Here is a 21162-nt window from a genome sequence, read left to right on the forward strand (position 1 = left end):
CAAAATCTTGTATCAATTTTGTACTTATCTGCCTAATAATTTAAAGAATTATATATCAGAAAATCATTTCTTAAGCGGCACCCTCATCAAATGAGTGGAAATGCTTTAAATTGACTAAATTCCTAACTTGTTTACTTTTTTTTCTATTTATCTCCGCTTCGTTAGTACCCAATTTCCGGTGGCGATGATACACAGTGATGAACCTTAAGTGAAATACCTATCTAATGAATCACAAAAACAGAGTAGGTGTGTTCGAATAGCTATTTTTTTTACTGAAAATACTTGACGACAGTCTTTCAAGTTGGATGATGAAAATGCATATATCTTCGAAAAGTTATAATTTTTTGTGTGTGAAAACTAGGGTTTATAGTCTTCAACCAATATAAAAAATCTAGTCTTCCCTTCCACGAAATATTTAATTAGAATTTTTTTAAATGTTTATAAATTTTCGAAAATTTCACCTGACAACCGATCAGACAATAGTTTTAAGTTGAATCAATGCAGACAAGATCATTAAATGTATTTTATTTCGTTTGAAATAGGGTTTTTCCCGTTTGCTATTTGTAGTTAATATTTACAGATGGGAACTAGTATAACTAGTTCGGATACTGGTTTTGTAACAGTATGTACTATTTATAAGTTTGACGTTAGGTGCAGGAGGCACGAGGAAAGTTTTGGCGGTTTTTATGGGTGGGGTTTAAAGGTACTATATAAAGTTTGGGATTTAAATGTATTAGTATCGAAGGTGCTCGCAGTTACGTCGGATTGAAGTTGGTCACATAGGTATATGTGCAGTTGCTGCTATGTTTATTGTACGTACAGGCGTTGGAGGCATTAGCCGGGGGAAAAGAAACGATGCGAAAGAGGAACATGTTTTCACATTACGGAGTTGAGTATAATGTTGACTTTATTTACATTCTGAAATCATGCCTGGAACGTATTATTAAGTTAGAAACGAAAATCAATATATTTGTGTTCTTTTTTAAAAACCGTTTTACAGGTTTATGATTTTATTTTAAAATACTACAAAATTTGGTTATATACTGAACCATGTGAATCATGTTGAGTTCATTAATATAAAACAAAATAGCTTTTAAGCATGCAACTTTTATTTAAAAGTTGATAGATGAAATGCTCACTAAATATTAGTGTCCACTTTTTGTATAAATCTGATTACTGTTTCAGTACAAAGTTCAGGTAAAGAATTTGTAAGACTTGTACTAGATTTGAGACATGGAAACAACATATGTTTAAATCTTCTCGCAGTGAGATGATTTTGTCACAGAGAGTGATGCTAGTTACAGATGAGTTTGAAATGGTATGTATGAAATTTATTTTATTAGATCGCTGGGAGCGATGTGATTGGTTGCACAGTGTAGTGCACCATGGAATATTGTCGCTGGGAGCGATGTGATTGGTTGCACAGTGTAGTGCACCATGGAATGTTGTCGCTGGGAGCGATGTGATTGGTTGCACAGTGTAGTGCACCATGGAAGGTTGTCGCTGGGAGCGATGTGATTGGTTGCACAGTGTAGTGCACCATGGAATGTTGTCGCTGGGAGCGATGTGATTGGTTGCACAATGCACCATGGGATGTTGTATAAGTTTAATTAATATACAGAAAACAAAAGATTAAATATGAAGGCATTAACTTTTTGTACATTATTAAATATATGTATACAATTGATTTGAAGATGAGACTTGTAATAATCATCATGTGAACCATGTGGAGTTCATTAATATAAAAAACAAATCAGTTTTTAAGCATGCAACTTTTATTTAAAAGTTGATAGATTAAATGCTCACTAAATATTACAGTGTCCACCTTTTGTATAAAATCTGATTACTGTTTCAGTACAAAGTTCATGCAGGTAAAGAATTTGTAAGACATGTACTAGATTTGAGACATGGAAACAACATATGTTTAAATCTTCTCGCAGAGAGATGATATTGTCACGAAGAGTGATACGAGTTACAGACGAGCTTGAAATGGTATGTATGAAATTTATTTTATTAGGTCGCTGGGAGCGATGTGATTGGTTGCACAGTGTAGTGCACCATGGAATGTTGTCGCTGGGAGCGATGTGATTGGTTGCACAGTGTAGTGCACCATGGAATGTTGTCGCTGGGAGCGATGTGATTGGTTGCACAGTGTAGTGCACCATGGAATGTTGTCGCTGGGAGCGATGTGATTGGTTGCACAATGCACCATGGGATGTTGTTAAATTAATATACAGAAAACAAAAGATTAAATATGAAGGCATTAACTTTTGTACATAATTAAATATATGTATACAATTGATTTGAAGATGAGACTTGTAATAATCATCAATTTTATATGTTTTTTCATTAAGTACCACAATTTTGATTTTATTTTATCAGCAGGTCGCATTTACTATAAAACGATCAGAGTTTTTGTACCATATTGGAGACCTTATGCATGTGCTAATTATTTCCCGGATGCCACAAAAATGCAGGTGTAGGTATAAAAAGTAGCCCGTTTTTATGTGAGATAAATCGGACAGTACCAGGAGTTCAACTTGAGAGTTTTTAAAACGGTAAGCAGTAATATTTTACAGTCCGTACACATGGTACATAACATATTGAGTGGAAAACTTTTTTAATTTAAAATCGATAATAAAAATGTAACATAGATAATAAGAAACCTTGTACAAAGTCAGAGCTTCAGACATAGCTGTAGACTTTGTTTTTTCTTGTTGTTGATATAATAGATATATTTATATATGTTTAGATTTTTATGAATGCAACAATAGGATCACACAGTGTGATATGAAGTTGATGTATGTAGATCTGAGATGCATATATGTTTAGACTTTCATGAGCTATGTTGCGCAGTGTGACATGAAGGATCACAGTGTGATTAGAAGTTGATGTATGTAGATCTGAGATGCATATATGTTTAGACTTTCATGAGCTATGTTGCAGTGTGTAACATAAAGAATCACATAGTATGATTACAAGTTGATGTATATAGATATGAAATATGTATATATCTATAGAGTTTAATGTTTATCTGATTAAGATACAAGTATACATGTATGTATGAAGTTTTGATTGTGTTCTTCTATTTACAGAATCAAGGAAAACAGTTTGAGAAATTATCCATCGATTCAAGATTTGCAAAACATTTGTCTGCATAACCATCTATTGCGGAAGCTTCCGGTTCAACATGTCCTATTTGACGTTCCGATTGTCGACTTGAAACTGATATTGGTCCAGTTTAGTGGTTGAAGATTTATCTTCAATTAGCAATATCTCAAAAGACTTTTTATATCAGCATCTTATTCTGAACTGTTTCATTTCCTTTGTTTCGATGTTACTGCGAGCAACTAATCCTATATCTGTGTTTGTCTTGTTTATAGCCTATTGAATTAGAAATTAAATGCTTTAAATTCGGACGAGCAGGGCGAGGGAGAATTTAAATGTATTTTATTTCGTTTGAAATAGGGTTTTTCCCGTTTGCTATTTGTAGTTAATATTTACAGATGGGAACTAGTATAACTAGTTCGGATACTGGTTTTGTAACAGTATGTACTATTTATAAGTTTGACGTTAGGTGCAGGAGGCACGAGGAAAGTTTTGGCGGTTTTTATGGGTGGGGTTTAAAGGTACTATATAAAGTTTGGGATTTAAATGTATTAGTATCGAAGGTGCTCGCAGTTACGTCGGATTGAAGTTGGTCACATAGGTATATGTGCAGTTGCTGCTATGTTTATTGTACGTACAGGCGTTGGAGGCATTAGCCGGGGGAAAAGAAACGATGCGAAAGAGGAACAATGTTATATGTCATGTGTTTATATAATGTTTCGATTGAAGAAATATGTACAATTCAGTAAAATAAAATATTGTATCGCAAGAGAAAATAAGATGTTACTGCGAGCAACTAATCCTATATCTGTGTTTGTCTTGTTTATAGCCTATTGAATTAGAAATTAAATGCTTTAAATTCGGACGAGCAGGGCGAGGGAGAATTTAACTGATGCTCATTAGCTAGTTGATATATTTGTCTTTTAAAATACAACTGGCATATAAGGATCGTAATGGTGCAATGTGGATATATTTATTGGTTTCCGAGAGAAAAATTGGCAGCACGTCATCCCTAAAATGGTTCCATTTCTACGATTGTAAAAATGAACTGGCGTAATGGGGAGATAATTTTGACGAAGTAGAATCCTGACTGCAATGCTCAGCAAATACGCTATTATTCCGTTTAAATTATTTCATTCAGAGCCTTTTTTCAATTTTGCTGGCGCATTGTCCAACAAATATCAAAACTGATGAAAAATCACACACTGTGACTTTAAAATGTAGATCGTCGCCTCGACATGTCTTTACAAAACTTCTACGAATGTTACAATATGATACAACTTTTATCCTGCAGAACGGTGCTTTATTTTGCGAGTTTCATAGAAAATACGAAACTGAAAATAAACACATCCACGTCGGGGAAAAAGTTGGATGCTATTTTATTATTCTACCACTCAGAATGAATGCACATCAGTGCTTTTATATAATTACTGAAGTGAAATAACAATCCCATAAATATCGTGCCCATATGCTTATGGACCTACCGTTTCAATATTCTTCATTTGTTTCTTTATCATGTGTTAATTATGTGTTATTGCTCTGATCCATAAGACATTCTATTACCATGATAACAGTAGCTTAAGTATGCTGCCTTCTTTTTTTTTCTTTTTTCATTTTCCACACAATAGAAGGGAAGCAAGTCACAGCTTATATTTAGTACTGTTTGGTAATTGTCGTAAGTAGGAAATGAAATAGGAAACATGGGCTCTGTCGAACTCTTTTGCCGACTAGGAAGACATTTATAGTTAGTCTGAGGCGGTAATATTGGTAGAAAAACGTATTTTTCATCTGTTATTGAGAAAACATCGAAATTGAAAATTACATACAATTTAGCTATTTAAAGATGTTATTCAAAAATTTAAAAATTTGACTTGAGTACCAGTATTTTACTGAAAATAATGTGGAACAAAGAATCATAGTCCTGAATCAATAAACTTCTGTTTTGTCTAGGGGTAAAGGAATGGGTACAAAATAGGCTCTTGTCCCCGAATCACCATCCTTCTGGATTTTAGGAAATTCATAAGATGAACATTTTTTATGCCCCACCTACGATAGTAAAGGGGCATTATGTTTTCTGGTCTGTGCGTCCGTCCGTCCGTCTGTCCGTTCGTTCGTCCGTCCGTCTGTCCGTTCGTCCGTCCGTCTGTCCCGCTTCAGGTTAAAGTTTTTGGTCAAGGTAGTTTTTGATGACGTTTAAGTCCAATCGACTTCAAACTTAGTACACATGTCCCCTATGATATGATCTTTCTAATTTTAATGCCAAATTAGAGTTTTTACCCCAATTTCACGGTCCACTGAACATGGAAAATGATAGTGCGAGTGGGGCATTCGTGTACTGAGGACACATTCTTGTTTTAATATGTCTTTACTCTATTCTGAAAATTGTTCATTTCAACTCGGGCATGTTCAAAATTAATGTTTAAGGGGAACTATACGACTTCAATCAAACTGAGGATAGGAAATGTGATTATTGAGTACCTCAGTTGATTACAAAATTGATTACCGGAGATTCTGTTTATAGTAATGTCACAGATTACAATCATGACAATTGTAGTACAGTTTGCTTGTTTTGAAAAGACTAAAATATTACAAATCTAACAAAATCATGAAAATGAATTCTTTTTATAAAATAAATCATTAAAATCCTATGATATTATTTGGCAGTGTTAACTTTCAACACCCTTACCCAGTATGTATAAAAAAAAAATGAGCATGTACGTGAACAGTCCAAATCATGCAAATGACGTGTTGATGTAAGACATAATAGTGTCCTGTGAAAAAGTGTCCACATGGACAGTTTTTCTTTGAAATTTGGTATTTAATAATGTCCATTGCCATGGAATGGTGTCCCTCAAAAGGACAGGTTTTTACTGCTAACGATATGAAATAGTGTCCACTCACAGGAGTTGCTATTAAATTGTGTCCTCCAAGGGAAGTAACACAAAGGTCATTACAAAGTTTTATTATACTTGAATTTTAATTAAAATATGAAGGATTAATGAGAAATTGATCAATATACAAATGTAAACAAATAAATAATGGATGGAAGTGAATATAGAGAAATTTAAGTTCTAAGAAATTCCCAGCAAATGGTAATGACTATGAAAGAATAACAATAAAAAGGAAGTGTAAAATCAAATATGAAGAACTTAACTATATCTATTATGTCAGAGAAGAAGGCAATTGAAAATAAATAATGTCCATTGCCATGAAATATACAGCATTTTACAGCAACAGTTATGAAATATGGTCCATCTGCAGAACAAATTTTCGTACCCTGGCGGACACTTAGTCCAAATAATTATGACGTCTTGAAAGGCGTCAAAGAAAAAAATTATAATAGCCTTTCAAGACGTCATAATTATTTGGACTAGCGGACACTATGTCCAGTAATAAAAAATGTCCACCTGGACAATATTATGGTAGTGAATAATGTGTTCATGGACACTTTTTCATACCTGAGGACATGTTTTCATAGGAAATTGTGTCCAGGACACATTCAAATAAGTAAATATTGTGAAAATGTGTCCGGTGGACATCTTTTCATGGAGGACATTATTAAATCCTACATTGAAAGACTATTTTAGTGTGTGTGTGGGGGGGGGGGGGGGTCTGTGACGCCTTGGCAGTTGGCATTAGGGTTGGACCCCCCCCCCCCCCTGTTTTGCGATAGATGCATATGAATGGGATATATTGGACCCCCCACTTTATCCATGGTTTGAACCCGCTTTTAAAAAGTATGGATGAGTCGTGATATGAGCTGAGACACATAGACTTATCTGCTTATACTTCAGGCCATAATAAATAATAGGGTTGTTTGCCCAAACGCTACCTACCCAGAAAAAAGCTGCCTACTCAAATTCTTTTATTGTCCTGATTTGAAGAAGTTTTTTTTTAATCAAATAGGCATGAAGACTAATAAACATCTGATACGCAAATTTCTTTTTTTGAAAAAAAAAAGAAAATGCCTACCTACCTACCCACTGTCTCAACCTTTGGGTAGGGTTTGGGCAAACCAAAATATTTTTAAGTGTGGCCTCAGTATACAGGTATAGTGGTGTTATATATAGCACTTGGTGATATGCAGGTTAACTTCGGGTTCCTTAGAGTTTTCGCTCCTTCATTACTCTAAGCTGGTTAAAAAAATATTGTTATAGATCAAATTTTCCACTTAAATCTTTATTAATTGCAAATTATTATAAGCGAAATAAAAATGTAAACAAACTTACCACGTGTTTGACGTAAACAGGAACTTACGAAAACTTTAAATTAAGTGTTTCGGTTCCGAACTATGTCCCGTTCAAGTTATGATGTTGATCTTATTTTTTTTTTTCGGAAATCTTCATATCTATTTAATTTCATTTCATTTGAAATTCAAGTGACTTAGAAGGACACATAATATATACATTTGGCATTGCAGTCAAATATAATCAATTATTTAAAATTGACATGATTATAAGATATGAAAATAAGGAGATGTGGTATGCCAGTGCCAAAAAAGATTTAGTTAATCACCAGAGTCCATATAGTCCACATAACCAATAAGAAGTCACCGTACAACCTTCAACAATGAAACAAAATTAATGTGAATCACTTAACGATATAAAAAAAACCAGCCACAATCATGACAAAATAATTAACCTTAACAATAAGCCATTGACAGACATCCACAACACTATAAACACTAGATTACAAGTTCCTGACTTAAAACAGACACCAGAAGAATGTAGTGGGTTTTGATATTTTTGCCGTATTATGAACACTTGGGCACTCTAACCTCAGGCAGCGGTCTAACAACACAACATAAGTATAAGTGCAAATTGTTAATATGTAAAAATTGTCCTGAAGGTTTACAAAAACAGGAAAATTACGGATTTGTTGTTTTGAATTAAATATTCCTATACATTGCTCAAGAGTACATGCAGTCACATTTGTCATGATTTACGTGGAAATAAAACATCACTTTAAATAACGTATGAGTGTTGTCTGGCTTCCTTAGAATACAAGCATTTTCTATGTAATATAGTTATAAATTAATAGCATGTCTTACACGTCATGATCAGGAGCATCAGATACCTGACATTTGAGTTAGTAAGTATGTAAGAATTCAATCTTAATTCATGCTTTCTGGGTTATGTACATGTGCCCGAGTTCCATTGAAGACCCTCATCCAGTCGGCCGTCCTTCCACAATAGCCCGAGTTCCGTTGAAGACCGTCATCTAGTCGGCCGTTCTATCACAATAGCCCGAGTTCCATTGAAGACCCTCATCCAGTCGGCCGTCCTTCCACAATAGCCCGAGTTCCATTGAAGACTCGATCTCATCCAGTCGGCCGTTCTTCAACAATAGCCCGAGTTCCATTGAAGACTCTCATCCAGTCGGCCGTTCTTCTACAATAGCCCGAGTTCCATTGAAGATCCTCATCCAGTCGGCCGTCCTTCCACAATAGCCTGAGTTCCATTGAAGACCCTCATCCAGTCGACCATTCTTCCACAATAGCCCGAGTTCCATTGAAGACCCTCATCTAGTCGACCATTCTTCCACAATAGCCCGAGTTCCATTGAAGACCCTCATCTAGTCGACCATTCTTCCACAATAGCCCGAGTTCCATTGAAGACCCTCATCCAGTCGGCCGTCCTTCCACAATAGCCCGAGTTCCATTAGACCCTCATCCAGTCGACCATTCTTCCACAATGACCCGAGTTCCATTGAAGACCCTCATCCGGTCGGCCGTCCTTCCACAATTGCCCGAGTTCCAATAGACCCTTATCCAGTCGACCATTCTTCAACAATAGCCCGAGTTCCATTGAAGACCCTCATCCAGTCGGCCGTCCTTCCACAATAGCCCTAGTTCCATTAGACCCTCATCCAGTCGACCATTCTTCCACAATGGCCCGAGTTCCATTGAAGACCCTCATCCAGTCGGCCGTCCTTCCATAATAGCCCGAGTTCCAGTCCACCATTCTTCCACAATGGCCCGAGTTCCGTTGATGCATTGATTAACACAGTTTGTATTTTTAAAATCTATATTTTAATTAGATTGTGTATTTTCTCATTTGTTATTTTCCTCCCAAGATCAAATTAAGGATGGGGTCGATTACTTTCAAAATGTAATCGACGAAATTACAATTACTTTAAAATTGAGAATGAAAATAAGGTAAAGTGACAACAACCCCAGTCGGAAACCAGGTTGAAATAGAACAAAAGAATCGAAGCTCTTTGTTAGAGAAGGCGATAAATGTTTACTGTATTGTTTACTATAGTGACAAAATTTTTAAAAGTTAATAAAAACAAACAAAATTGCAATTTTCTTCTCAATTACGAGGTGTTTTATTTTAAAAACACCATTTCAATTTATCTAGTACATAGTTAAGCAGAACAATTAGATATCAAGTCGACGACATGGGTATCTTTCAAGTTGGATGAAGAAAATGCATAACCTCCGATTTTTATGAAAAAATTACCACGGACGGAAAACATATCAATCTATTAGTTCAGTAATTTTCGTGTCTGCCCTTCCATTATGTGACTGAAGAAAAAATTCCAAAAAATGGGTAACAATTGCATCGAAAAGAGAAAATCGAGTGCACCTTTTTATGTAAGGGCGTGTTTGAGTTAAATATTTTGTCTTGATATCGTACAAAGCAAGAATATTTCATACATCGTCTCGCTTCAGATTCTATCATTTTTATATATTAAAGCTAGAGGTTGACTTTATAACACAAAAAAATCACAGTACTAAAAGATGAAATATATGGGTCAAGTGAAATACCTAACTCATGAGTCACAAAAACAGAGAAGGTGTGTTCGAATAGCTATTTTTTTACTGAAAGTACTTGACGACAGTCTTTCAAGTTGGATGATGAAAATGCATATCTTCGAAAAAATCTAATTGTTTGTGTGTGATTACTAGGGTTTATAGTCTTCATACACTAAAAAAATCTAGTCTGCCCTTCCACGAATTATTTAATTAGAATTTTTTTAAATGTTTATGAATTTTCGAAAATTCCACCTGACAACCGATCAGACAATAGTTTTAAGTTGAATCAATGCAGACTAGATTTTTAACTGATGCTCATTAGCTAGTTAATACATTAGTCTTTTAAAATACAACTGACATATAAGGATCGTAATGGTGCAATGTGGATAAATTTATCGGTTTCCAAGAGCAATATTGGTAGCGCGTCATCCCTACAATGGCTTCCATTTCTACGATTGTGAAAATGAACTGGCGTAATGGGGAGATAATTTTGACGAAGTAGACTCCTGACTGAACCCGACCAAAGAGCAGACAATAACTAAACGCAACCAATGGGTCTTCAACGCTGTGGGGAAAAAACACCTTGAGGTTGGCCTCGGCTGGCCCCTTAAACATGTTTTGTCACATCTCAACCTCCCCCTATACATCTAGCCAATGTAGAATAAAGAAACACACAACAATACTCACAGAAGAACTCGGTTTAAAAGAAGTTCGAAAAGGTAACAAAAGAAACTAAGCAAAATGACAATGATACATAAATTAACAAGGGACTACTAGCAGGTATTGACATGCCAGCTTCAGACCTCAATTAAATTGATTGAAAGATTATGTGTTCTTCAATGAAAATCAAGCAAATATAACTATATAGTAAAGGTTATGTCTACAAAATAAGCACATAATGAAAACTGTTGTCTGGTTCATAAAAAAAACGTTGGTGAAAAAACTGTTAAAATAGGTGCAATTAGGGTATCCTCACGTTAGCAACTTCACACCTACAAATAAATTTCATGACCAAAATAAAAAAAAGTCTAAAACAAATATCAATAAAATGCTTCGTCGAGCGCAGCCTGATACAACCGCAGATGTAGATTTGGCATATAGAAAACACCAAGTATTGTATGTCAGTTGAAATCAGACATATTTTAATTTTGGACCCTTCAAACTTTAATATGGACTAATTTGAAAACAGGTATCAGGTTAGCCCGAACATCTCAGTTGCAGTAGACTAGGATCTGCAACTACATATCTCCTGAATTTCATATGATAGTCCCACAAAAATGTTTAAAATGTGTAAAAAAAATCCTAGCTTCTCTCATGTGAAAGTCACGGGTACCTTTTTGGTAACTACTTTATGTGATGCGACTAAATGTGAATTATTACACTTTATAGTGACTAACCAGGCCAAACAAATAATTCTCAAGAAACATGCAGAACAAGAATGTGTCCACAATACAGTACACGGATTCCCCACTCGCACTATCAATTTCTATGTGAACCGTGAAATTGGTATAAAAATATAATTTGGCATTGAATTTAGAATGATCATATCATAGGGAACATGTGAAATCAGTTTCAAGTTGATTGGACTTCAACTTCATCAAAAACTACCTCGACCAAAAACTTTAAACTGAAGCGGGACAGACGAACGAACGAACGGACGGACGGACGAATGAACGAACAGACGGACGAACGGACGCACAGACCAGAAAACATAATGCCCCTCTACTATGGTAGGTTGGCCATAAAAAGAAAACAACTTGGAACAGCACCAGCCGTGCCAGACTATGTATGAATAAAATCTCAGATTGGAATAGTATGGAGGATATCGTTTAGTAATTAATATGTCATTGTGAATAGCAAAGAAAGCTATCAATAATCCTGCAGATAATGCAATTTTATCAGGTAACAGCCTGGTTTATCGACTAAAGATTTTCTTATCTCAGGAATAAATTACCTTCGCCGTATTTGGCCGCCAATTTTTGGGAATTTTTGGTCCTCAATGCTCTTCATTTTTGTACTTGTTTGGCTTAAAAAAATATTTTGATCTGAGCGTCATTGATGAGTCTTATGTAGACGAAACGCGCCTCTGGCGTATAAAATTATAATCCTGGTACCTTTGATAACTATTTACACCACTTGGTCGATGCCACTGCTGGTGGACGTTTCGTCCCCTAAGGTATCACAAGCCCAGTAGTCAGCACTTCGTTGTTGACATAAATGTCAAATATATGGTCATTTTTATATTTTTCTGTTTTAAAAACGTAATTTTTTTTTTAAAACTAAGGATTTTCTTAACCGTATTTCGCACAACTTTTTGGAATTTTGGGTCCTCAATGCTCTTCAACTTTGTACTTGTTTGGCCTAAAAAAACAATCTTGATTTGAGCGTCACTGATAAGTCTAATATGGTCTTATATCAGTATTTGCTACATAAATATATAAATGAGAAATAATCAATGTAAAAATGGTATTTTTTTTCAGAAGAAAACCTAAAACAAGTTATGGTAAAACAACCCCAAAAAGACCCTGACTTCTAAACTGTTGGAACCCCTAAAATCAATTTATTATAACCTTTTTTTTTGTGTGTATAATTGAACCTTCTGGTACAATTTTATAGAGATCCATTCACTTTAACTAAAGTTACTGCCCGGAAACCAAATGTGTCTTCGGACAGCAACGACGTAAAACTGGCTTTAAACTATAACATGAAGTTGATGTAAAAACAAAATCATTTGGTCAAAATTTAACACTGGAAAGTATGGGGAATCAGATTATCTTTTTTAAGAAAAAAAAAACATACTCCCTCTAGCATTTTTAAGTTTAATGATCGTTCCCTAAACATTTCCCACCTGAACTTATTATTTTATTTTAGACAAAAACTATATGTGGGGCATTAGTCCTGAACATGCATGAATTATTTGCCACTGGACGTTAAGCAAACCAACAATAAATCAATATGTAGGACATAGTCTTTGTATATAGCTGGCATTTAAGGTAGCGCCTTCATCAGTATTACAAAGAGCACTTTAACCTTTGGATCGTTTGATTGTCCTTCTTTTTAGTATAAATACCTTTTTTTATATAAAAAGAAGCTTAGGTCAGTGCAAATTTTCAACTAATAAAAATCATTAATGAACAAATAATGAAAAATAACCATGTTAGGAATAATTATTTCTGGCTACGTGCAAAGAAAAACACAATCTATGACTAAGGTCACTGGTGTTCTAGCAGGAATAGCTCATGAGTAAACTAACATTTGCAACCACAACCACAGAATACAGCACTCGGGATCAATATACATAATGTATCTACTGTTGCTTTGTCCATGGTAGAGCATCTTTGTTCACACAGACAGGACCGAGTTCGGAACTGTAAATGAGGTTTTAGGCAATTTTAACATACCGGAAATGTCAAAAGACGGAAGCGCGGAATTTTAAAACGTTGAAACACAAAGAAATGACAAGTGAAAGTGTCGATGATTATTTCAGTATTAGTGACATTCTTACAACACAAGAAAGATTGCCATGCAAAGTTGAACTACCTATTTACAGATTAGGCAAGAACACCGCAAATATTCCCTAAAGACGAACCTTTTTGGTGTTTGGAAAAAGGGGAGGGGAGAAATTGTATCTTGCCTGTGAAAAGTGTGATCCTGTCTCTCTGTTTTACAGGAGACACGAATATGAGATAATGCCATGATCGCAGGCTTAGAATAATTCTAAGACAGGTGGTCTGAAAAATACTAAACCTTTTTGAAACCCCAGAGTAATCTATGAAAATAAATTTTAGGACATCAGGGTACCAGGTACAGTTTCTGTCTGGATGGTATCAGATCGTTCTGGCCTCAAGTCGAACCGTCCCAAAGTCTATCAGCCCACACATAGCAGGCCCCAAGTCGAACCCTCCCAAAGTCCATCAGCTCACAATCAGGCCCCAAGTTGAACCGTCCCAAAGTCTACCAGCCCACACAAATCAGGCCCCAAGTATATCCAGCCCCATAATATTAATTAGGCACTGGCTACAGTAATATGGAAATGTAACAATAATAAAAATATTAGACTAATTGCTGGAATGTAAGGTTGGGTAAGGAACCGATTATTATTATGAATGTAACAATAATTATCAAGTCTACGGTTACATTGCCTGATTGTTACATTAATTCACTTCAATGTATGCTGGGACTAGTGATGTGTATTAAAATAAAACTTGCATACAATTTTTAAAAATTTTATTTGCAATATCACATTTCTACAAATTCAATATGTTGTATTTGGGAGCATGCTTTAGTCTGACAAATCTTGGTGCAACAAAGCAGCTATCACAAACAAGTGGTGCAGCAACATGCACGTCTGTATTTCATAGCCTCACCGGACACAATTACGAACGATTTTTGAACTTTGATTAATATTTTTTTATGTAGACTACTTTTCTTGAATTTTTTATACCATAGAATTTAAGATGTATGAAGGCTTTCCATTTTGCAGCATATCCCACATTTTATGCACGTTGGGATACTTTAGTAAGATTTGCATGATCTCGTTTTACGGGTCAAGAGAGCCACATATGGACGCAATTCCGAACAGCACTATATTGATATATCTTGCAGAAGAAATCAATGACAACAGTCTATATTGATAAAGCATACATTAATCTTTATCTCAAACACATTTTCATAGGAAAATAAAAAGCACAAGTTTGTTTTTTTACGTCAATTACTTCAGCAGTGGTTGCAGACGAAATGTCGGTCATGTGTAAAGGAAAGATTTCTGATTTTTTTTTTTTGTGTAAGTTCCTCCTTTAAAGGAGCACTAAATTCAAGTTTATCCATTTCGATGGTGTACTTATCATTCATATATGATTTTTTTTATATTGGTCAACATTTCTTTCGGAGTTCTCTGGACTTTTCAATAAAATTAACGTATTTTCTTTTGACCATACATAGGTTCACAAGAGTCTAAAAAACGTCAATTTGGGGTTATTTGGGCATGATAAAAGGCATCACGCATATGAACAGAATCAGGAGATCTTTTTCTTTCTATATATTAACAAAAGAAGGCAATATGCACTTACCTTTATGTATTTTTTTTTATATAACTTCCAGGTCAGATTGCCGTTCTTATAATATTTTCAAAATGATTTTGTCATCGTCATCAACATTCACCAAGTGCACATAAATTGTATTATCATGAAAACAAGGGATTTTTAGTAGGGTTTTTATTTATAAAAACATTTATTGATAAATATAAACAAATATAATCTCAGAGGGCAAACGTTGGAAATTGTTCGTAATTGTGTCCAGTCGTAATTGCGTCCTGTGGGGCTACTGTACAATTCCATTATGTACTATACTTATTTTTAAGTTTAAAAAACTTTCAATGTCTGTCATGCTTCAGCTGAAAAATTATGTTTTTACTCTTTGATCAAGTATTTGTATATTAAACTCCTTGTTGGTATGTTTATATTTTCATCATTTTTTTGGTTGGAAGCACATGTACATGTGAGGTTGTAGTATGATTTCATTACCGTCCATTACTGATTTTATGTTCACCTCCGATTTCCATATCCAACTTGTCATATCTTAAAAACCCAATAAAACATAAAAATACAAGTCAACTGTGAAGGCAATTGATGTAATAAACATTTGCCGACATGTTGAAACTGGTGGAATCTGTTTTCTTTTTCAGAGTCTAGATATTTTGTGATAGTAATTTCATTCTTATCGGCGAAAAAAAGGAAGCAACAGTTACACAACTATCATGACTATAGAGGGTTTAAGTTGAATCAACAGTTACACAACTATCATGACTATAGAGGGTTTAAGTTGAATTACGCTAGGGTACATTGAAGTGCATTAATGTAACAATAACGCAATGTAACCGTAGACTAAATTATTATTGTTACAATACATTCGTAATTAATCAGATCCTTACCCAACCCTGTATTATGGCAATTAGTTGCCAATGTAGCAATAATAATATTTTTATTATTGTTACATTTCCATGTAACTGTAGCCAGTGCCTATTAATAAGATAATAAATTGTATTTAAAATAGGTAGAAAAATGTAACTGAGGAACCATAGCTCTTAGGTCCTTATGTTATTTTTTGGACCATATGACCACAAATTGTAAAAAAATAAGATAAGGACTTAAGAGCTACGGTTCCACAGCTAGCAAAAAAATGAGAATGATTTGAAAATTTGTAATTTCTGCATATATACTTGTATACAGGTATATGAAGTAAGATACAAATGTAGTGCATTCTTTTTTTCCCTGCAGAAGATGATAAAATAAATGATAATCAGTTATGTTTACTTTTCAAGTACATATAATGTATAGTTTGTGCATGTAATATTTGCAACAGTTTCAGGCCATATTTACTCCATCAACATTAATGAAATGTACAAATCTATTTTAGGGTATCTCGATAGCAGTTCTACTAGTGATGATTTACAGCCAGGAACCAAACTGGATTTGTCATTCTGGATGGCCAGAGCTTTGTGTAGCAGGAAACGTCATATTGTCAGTGTAGAAATGCCACGACCATATAGAGAAGGTTATCGGGAAATATTAACAGCAGATGCTAATGTGGTGGATCTCCATAAATTAGGACCTTATTATTATAGCTATGGGTCACAGTTACTGAAGTTTGAACTGCCAGAAACTGCAGATGTAGCAAAAAGTTTAATAAAGGTATACTGAACATATGATAAAAACGTCATTTGTGCATGTAGAAGATAAAATAAAAATTGCAAAAAAGACCCTTCAAATGGAAAGATAGGGATATCCGTTTCATACTTTGGCAAACAATCCTGCTTTTGATATCCAAATGGACCAAAAAAATTATGTATTAAACAAGAACATTTCTAATTCCTGGCTAATTGTTTGTGGATATCTGTTACTTTTAATTTGACCTTTAAAATTTATCTTTCATGTTTTGATGGGTCCATTTCATCTATGACAAATGTATGAAAGAAAAAATATTTTGTAATTATGAATATAAGAAAAAAACTAACTAAACATACTAAACGGATGAGCTTTTATTAACATTGGTTGAGTTCAGCAAATAATTGTGCAAACAACATTGCAAAGTTACCATGGCTATTAGAAAGCTGTTGTTGAGAAATTCAATTACTTTTAATGAAGACATGATGACATTGGGTTTACAGAGACAGTTCTCCATCAAAACACTTACTGTAAATTCAGAAATTATTGCATGCATTTATTATGTTTATAATGAGGATATTTCATGAATGGACAAAAATGTGGGTTTGAATGTTGCTATTTATGTGATTTTGAAAAAATCTGCATACAGGTCTTTGTTTCAAGTATCAGAATGCAAGTTTTTACATGTATTACTGCAATTTTCACCCACTTGTATTATTCACATTAATTATTTGTTAATAAAAAATCTCATAATAATTTCTTAAATTACAATTGTTTTAAATTTTGGTTTTGTCCTGTGTAAACCTTATTACAACCTTTTTCAGAAATTTATATTAATTATGTTTCTGATTTAAACAAAACAGAAATGTTTGGTTAAATTTGAATTCAACAGCAGCTCAAATACAAAATTAAACAACTGTTTTAAAGTTACAAAATTCATACCATTTACCTCTAATAATAAATTGGAATAATTCTTTTTTTCCAGTGTTTTCAGACAAGGATAAGGAAAATCATGGACTCTTCTCAGAATGCTTATAATGAAGACACTACAAAATTAACAGAGAAACTAGATGAGACAGAGAAATGTTTGTTTAAAGCAGGACAAATGGGTCTGAACGATTTTCAAAGGTGGGAAACCAGACAAACAGAAAAACTAACAACATCAGAAATGGTTAGAAGCCACAGAAAACGTAAAAGAGCTCTAATGGATGATTCTTGACCAAATTTAAAAAAGATTTGTTTAATATATTTTATTTTGATTTTAAATCAGATGAACGAATTTAAATATTGTTGACTATCAGTCAGGGGACTTATTGAAAATCACTTATTTGAGTAGCAAATTCGAAGTTTTGTCACAAATTGTGATTTTGTAGTTTTACCAAAATTTTTAACACATAGGTTTAAATAATATCTTTTCATTAGTAAAATTGAAAAAAATGATTGTTTTGCTTCTTTTAAGAATCAAGGTTTATGCCTTTGATGCTTTCATTTAGCTGCAAATTCTATTCAAGTTGAAAATATGCTATAATAATGGCTTTAAATAATGAACTGATACTTTCTTAACAGATTTTTCCCAGCAGTGGGAGCATTTTTCCTGTAAAGTTCAAGGTTTTCATCTTTCAGATTATGTAATAAAATTCTACTGTTCGCGATATTTCACTGTTAGGGGGTGTTGAAATTAGTGAGGGTTATCATAATGATAATACTTAAAGAAATGATTTTTGGGAAGAAAATTGAGGTATGATACTTAAACAAGTGATTTTTATGTCATTATCCTAGATTCAGTACAAGGTCATCACCTGAAATGACCTGGTCATCCTAGACAACACAGATGTTAGTTCTGATAAGTTTAGAATCATAATTAGTCTCTGGATCATTAGTATTCTATATTTAAAGCTACAGTAAAATTAAATCACTTCTTCTAGTGATTATTTTGTAATACGTAAATAGGTGATTATTAAAGAAAGACAACTCTTACTTCCAACCTTTATGGAAATAATGTTACTTGAATCAGAGATTCAGAAAATCATTCATTTAAGTAAGTCCCCTGACTAACTATTGAAATATGAATCAGTGGTGAAAATAAAAATAATTGTTTGTATGACTATGTGGTCTCCACTCAAGTGTCTTTTAAGTATGTTTGATACCTTTGATGTAGTCTGTTAAGTTTAATTTCATTGGTTAGCTGTCTGGCTTCCTCAACCAATAACAATTGACTCCCACAATATAGTCAATGGTGCAGAAGGGGATTAAACACCAACAAGTGATTTGTGAGCTTCAAATGTATGGTAACAAAGTGATTTATAATGTAGAAAGTTGTTTAAGTGGTTATGACTTTGAATCCCTATACATGTTCATGCAAATAGTCTTAGAGTGTTGATAATTTTTTTTAATCTCGGCAATGATTCTATTGATATTAAAACTCATCCTTTCACAAAAACAGACTAAACATTAGTTAATGAATGTAAATGTATGTGTATGGCCGAGTTTGCACCTTTAAATAACCTGTATTTAAAATATCTGACGAATCTTGAATGATAGGGCAGTTACAAGTTGATGGTTTTGATTTTTACATTCTTCAACACTTTATTATTGATATTAAACCAATTTTTTTTCTGATTGTCTGGCTTAATAGAAACTAGGGAAAGATACAAGTCTTATTTGATGATGCTAAATAATTAAGTTATACTGTAGCAAATTAAATCAATTTTTATTAGCTCATCTGGCCCAAAGGGCCAATTGAGCTTTTTTCATCACTTTGCATCCGTCGTCGTCGTCAAGCGTCGTCTGTTAACTTTTACAAAAATCTTCTCCTCTGAAACTACTGGCCCAAATTAAACCAAACTTACCCACAATTATAATTGGGGTATCTAGTTTAAAAAAATATGTCAGGTGACCCCGCCAACCAACCAAGATGGCCACCATGGCTAAAAATAAAACATAGGGGTAAAATAAAGTTTTTGGCTTATAACTCAAAAACCAAAGCATTAAGAGCAAATCTGACACGTGTAAAATTGTTTATCAAATGAAGATCTATCTGCCCTGAAATTTTCAGATGAATCAGACAACCCGTTGTTGGGTTGCTGCCCGTGAATTGGTAATTTTAAGGAAATTTTGCTGTTTTTGGTTATTATCTTGAATATTATTATAGATAGAGATGAACTTTTATCTGCAATAATGCTCAACAAAGTAAGATTTACAAATAAGTCAACATGACCGAAATGGTCAGTTGACCCCTTTAGGAGTTATTGCCCTTTATAGTCAATTCTTACCATTTTTCGTAAATCTTAGTAATCTTTTACAAAATTCTTTTCCTCTGAAACTACTTGGCCAAATTAATCCAAACTTGGCCACAATCATCTTTGGGGGTATCTAGTTTTGTGTCTGGTGACCTGGCCATTCAACCAAGATGGCTGCCACGGCTAAAAATAGAACATACAGGTAAAATGCCGTTTTTGGCTTATAACTCAAAAACCAAAGCATCTAGTGCAAATCTGATGGAGTTAAATTGTTTATCAGGTCAAGATCTATCTGCCCTAAAAATATCAGATGGACTGGACAACAGGTTGTCGGGTTGCTGCCCCTGAATTGGTAATTTTAAGGAAGTTTTGCCGTTTTTTGTTATTATCTTGAATATTTTTATAGATAGAGATAAAGTGTAAACAGCAATAATGTACACCTAAAATTAAGTCAAAATGACCGAAATGGTCAATTGACCCCCTACTAAGGAGTCCTTTATAGTCAATTATTAACAATTTTCATAAAATTTGTAAACTTTTACTAACATTTTCCACTGAAACTACTGGGCCAAGTTCATTATAGATAGAGATAATTGTAAGCAGCAAGAATGTTCAGTAATGTAAGATGTACAAACACATCACCATCACCAAAACACAATTTTGTCATGAATCCATCTGCTTCCTTTGTTTAATATTCACATAGACTAAGGTGAGCGACACAGGCTCTTTAGAACCTCTAGTTTTATTATACACGTACATGTAGTAGAAATACAATAAAAATGCATTTATTCACAACTCATTGTTTTATTTAATTTGATGCTTATACTTTGTGCTTTATTCTCTTAGTTTTCTGATTGATGCATGTGTTTTAGTTTTAGAAAATTCTATATTTATTTCTATCAGGTTCATTTTTGTCTTGCTTGATGGTGTCAAAAAGTGAGACATATGTATGCTGTATCCAGCAGCGGTGTAAACAACGTATTAGTGTGTTATAAGGCCTAGTTCATGATGAACCACAAGTCCACAAGTGGTTGGTCAGTCATATTTGGTATGCAGTTATTTTAGCATTTCCACATCTCATTTGCATGGAGATTATTTGGCCCTACCCCTCAGTCATGGTCTATTTACTTTGAAACTTATGCTTAGGTTACATGTATTAGTTTGTGATTAAATCAGTTTCAGATGAACTGCTAATGTTAAGTCAATGATATTTGCAATTATCGTTTCCATAGAGACTCTATAGCCTCCTCCCCTTTCATGGTTCATTAACTGAAACATTTACATAGTATACAAGTTAATGTTTGTGTTAAAGTTTGTGTAAAAGGAACAACTTTATAATAAGTCAATGATATTTGGTATGCAGTTGTATATTATCATTGGCACATGTCATTTA

The 21162-nt window shown here is 34.0% G+C and overlaps 2 protein-coding genes and 1 long non-coding RNA gene across 5 annotated transcripts in view; 2 read left to right on the top strand and 1 right to left on the bottom strand.

The window, feature by feature from the left end:
• Nucleotides 1-7401, bottom strand: part of LOC139523260 (uncharacterized) — a 48081-nt gene extending 40680 nt beyond the window's left edge. Inside the window, exon 1 of one of the 3 annotated variants that reach the window (XM_071317119.1) lies at nt 7338-7401. The gene's annotated coding sequence lies outside the window, so the exon portion shown is untranslated. The remainder of the gene's footprint in view (nt 1-7337) is intronic. The other 2 variants (XM_071317116.1, XM_071317121.1) reach the window with 2 other exon arrangements.
• On the top strand, nt 507-3913 carry LOC139523258 (uncharacterized). Its single transcript, XR_011664584.1, has 2 exons — nt 507-1318; nt 2383-3913. It is a non-coding gene; the product is annotated as an uncharacterized lncRNA (long non-coding RNA).
• A 5857-nt stretch (nt 7402-13258) lies between the features above and the next one.
• On the top strand, nt 13259-20564 carry LOC139523262 (DNA replication complex GINS protein PSF3-like). Its single transcript, XM_071317122.1, has 3 exons — nt 13259-13423; nt 16283-16557; nt 17516-20564. Exons 1-3 carry the CDS (start codon nt 13324-13326, stop codon nt 17747-17749), a joined length of 609 nt encoding a protein of 202 aa, XP_071173223.1. The 5' UTR covers nt 13259-13323; the 3' UTR covers nt 17750-20564.
• The last annotated feature ends 598 nt before the right edge of the window (nt 20565-21162 follow it).

This window comes from Mytilus edulis, chromosome 5 (genome assembly GCF_963676685.1).
Source record: "Mytilus edulis chromosome 5, xbMytEdul2.2, whole genome shotgun sequence".
Lineage (NCBI taxonomy): Eukaryota > Metazoa > Mollusca > Bivalvia > Mytilida > Mytilidae > Mytilus > Mytilus edulis.

Excerpts from the sequence above, each read along its gene's own strand:
- LOC139523262 (XM_071317122.1), top strand. The coding sequence starts at position 13,324 with ATGACAAGTGAAAGTGTCGATGATTATTTCAGTATTAGTGACATTCTT. Across the intron at positions 13,424-16,282 it reads ACTACCTATTTACAGATTAG|GGTATCTCGATAGCAGTTCT; the intron begins GCAAGAACACCG and ends AATCTATTTTAG. Across the intron at positions 16,558-17,515 it reads TAGCAAAAAGTTTAATAAAG|TGTTTTCAGACAAGGATAAG; the intron begins GTATACTGAACA and ends CTTTTTTTCCAG.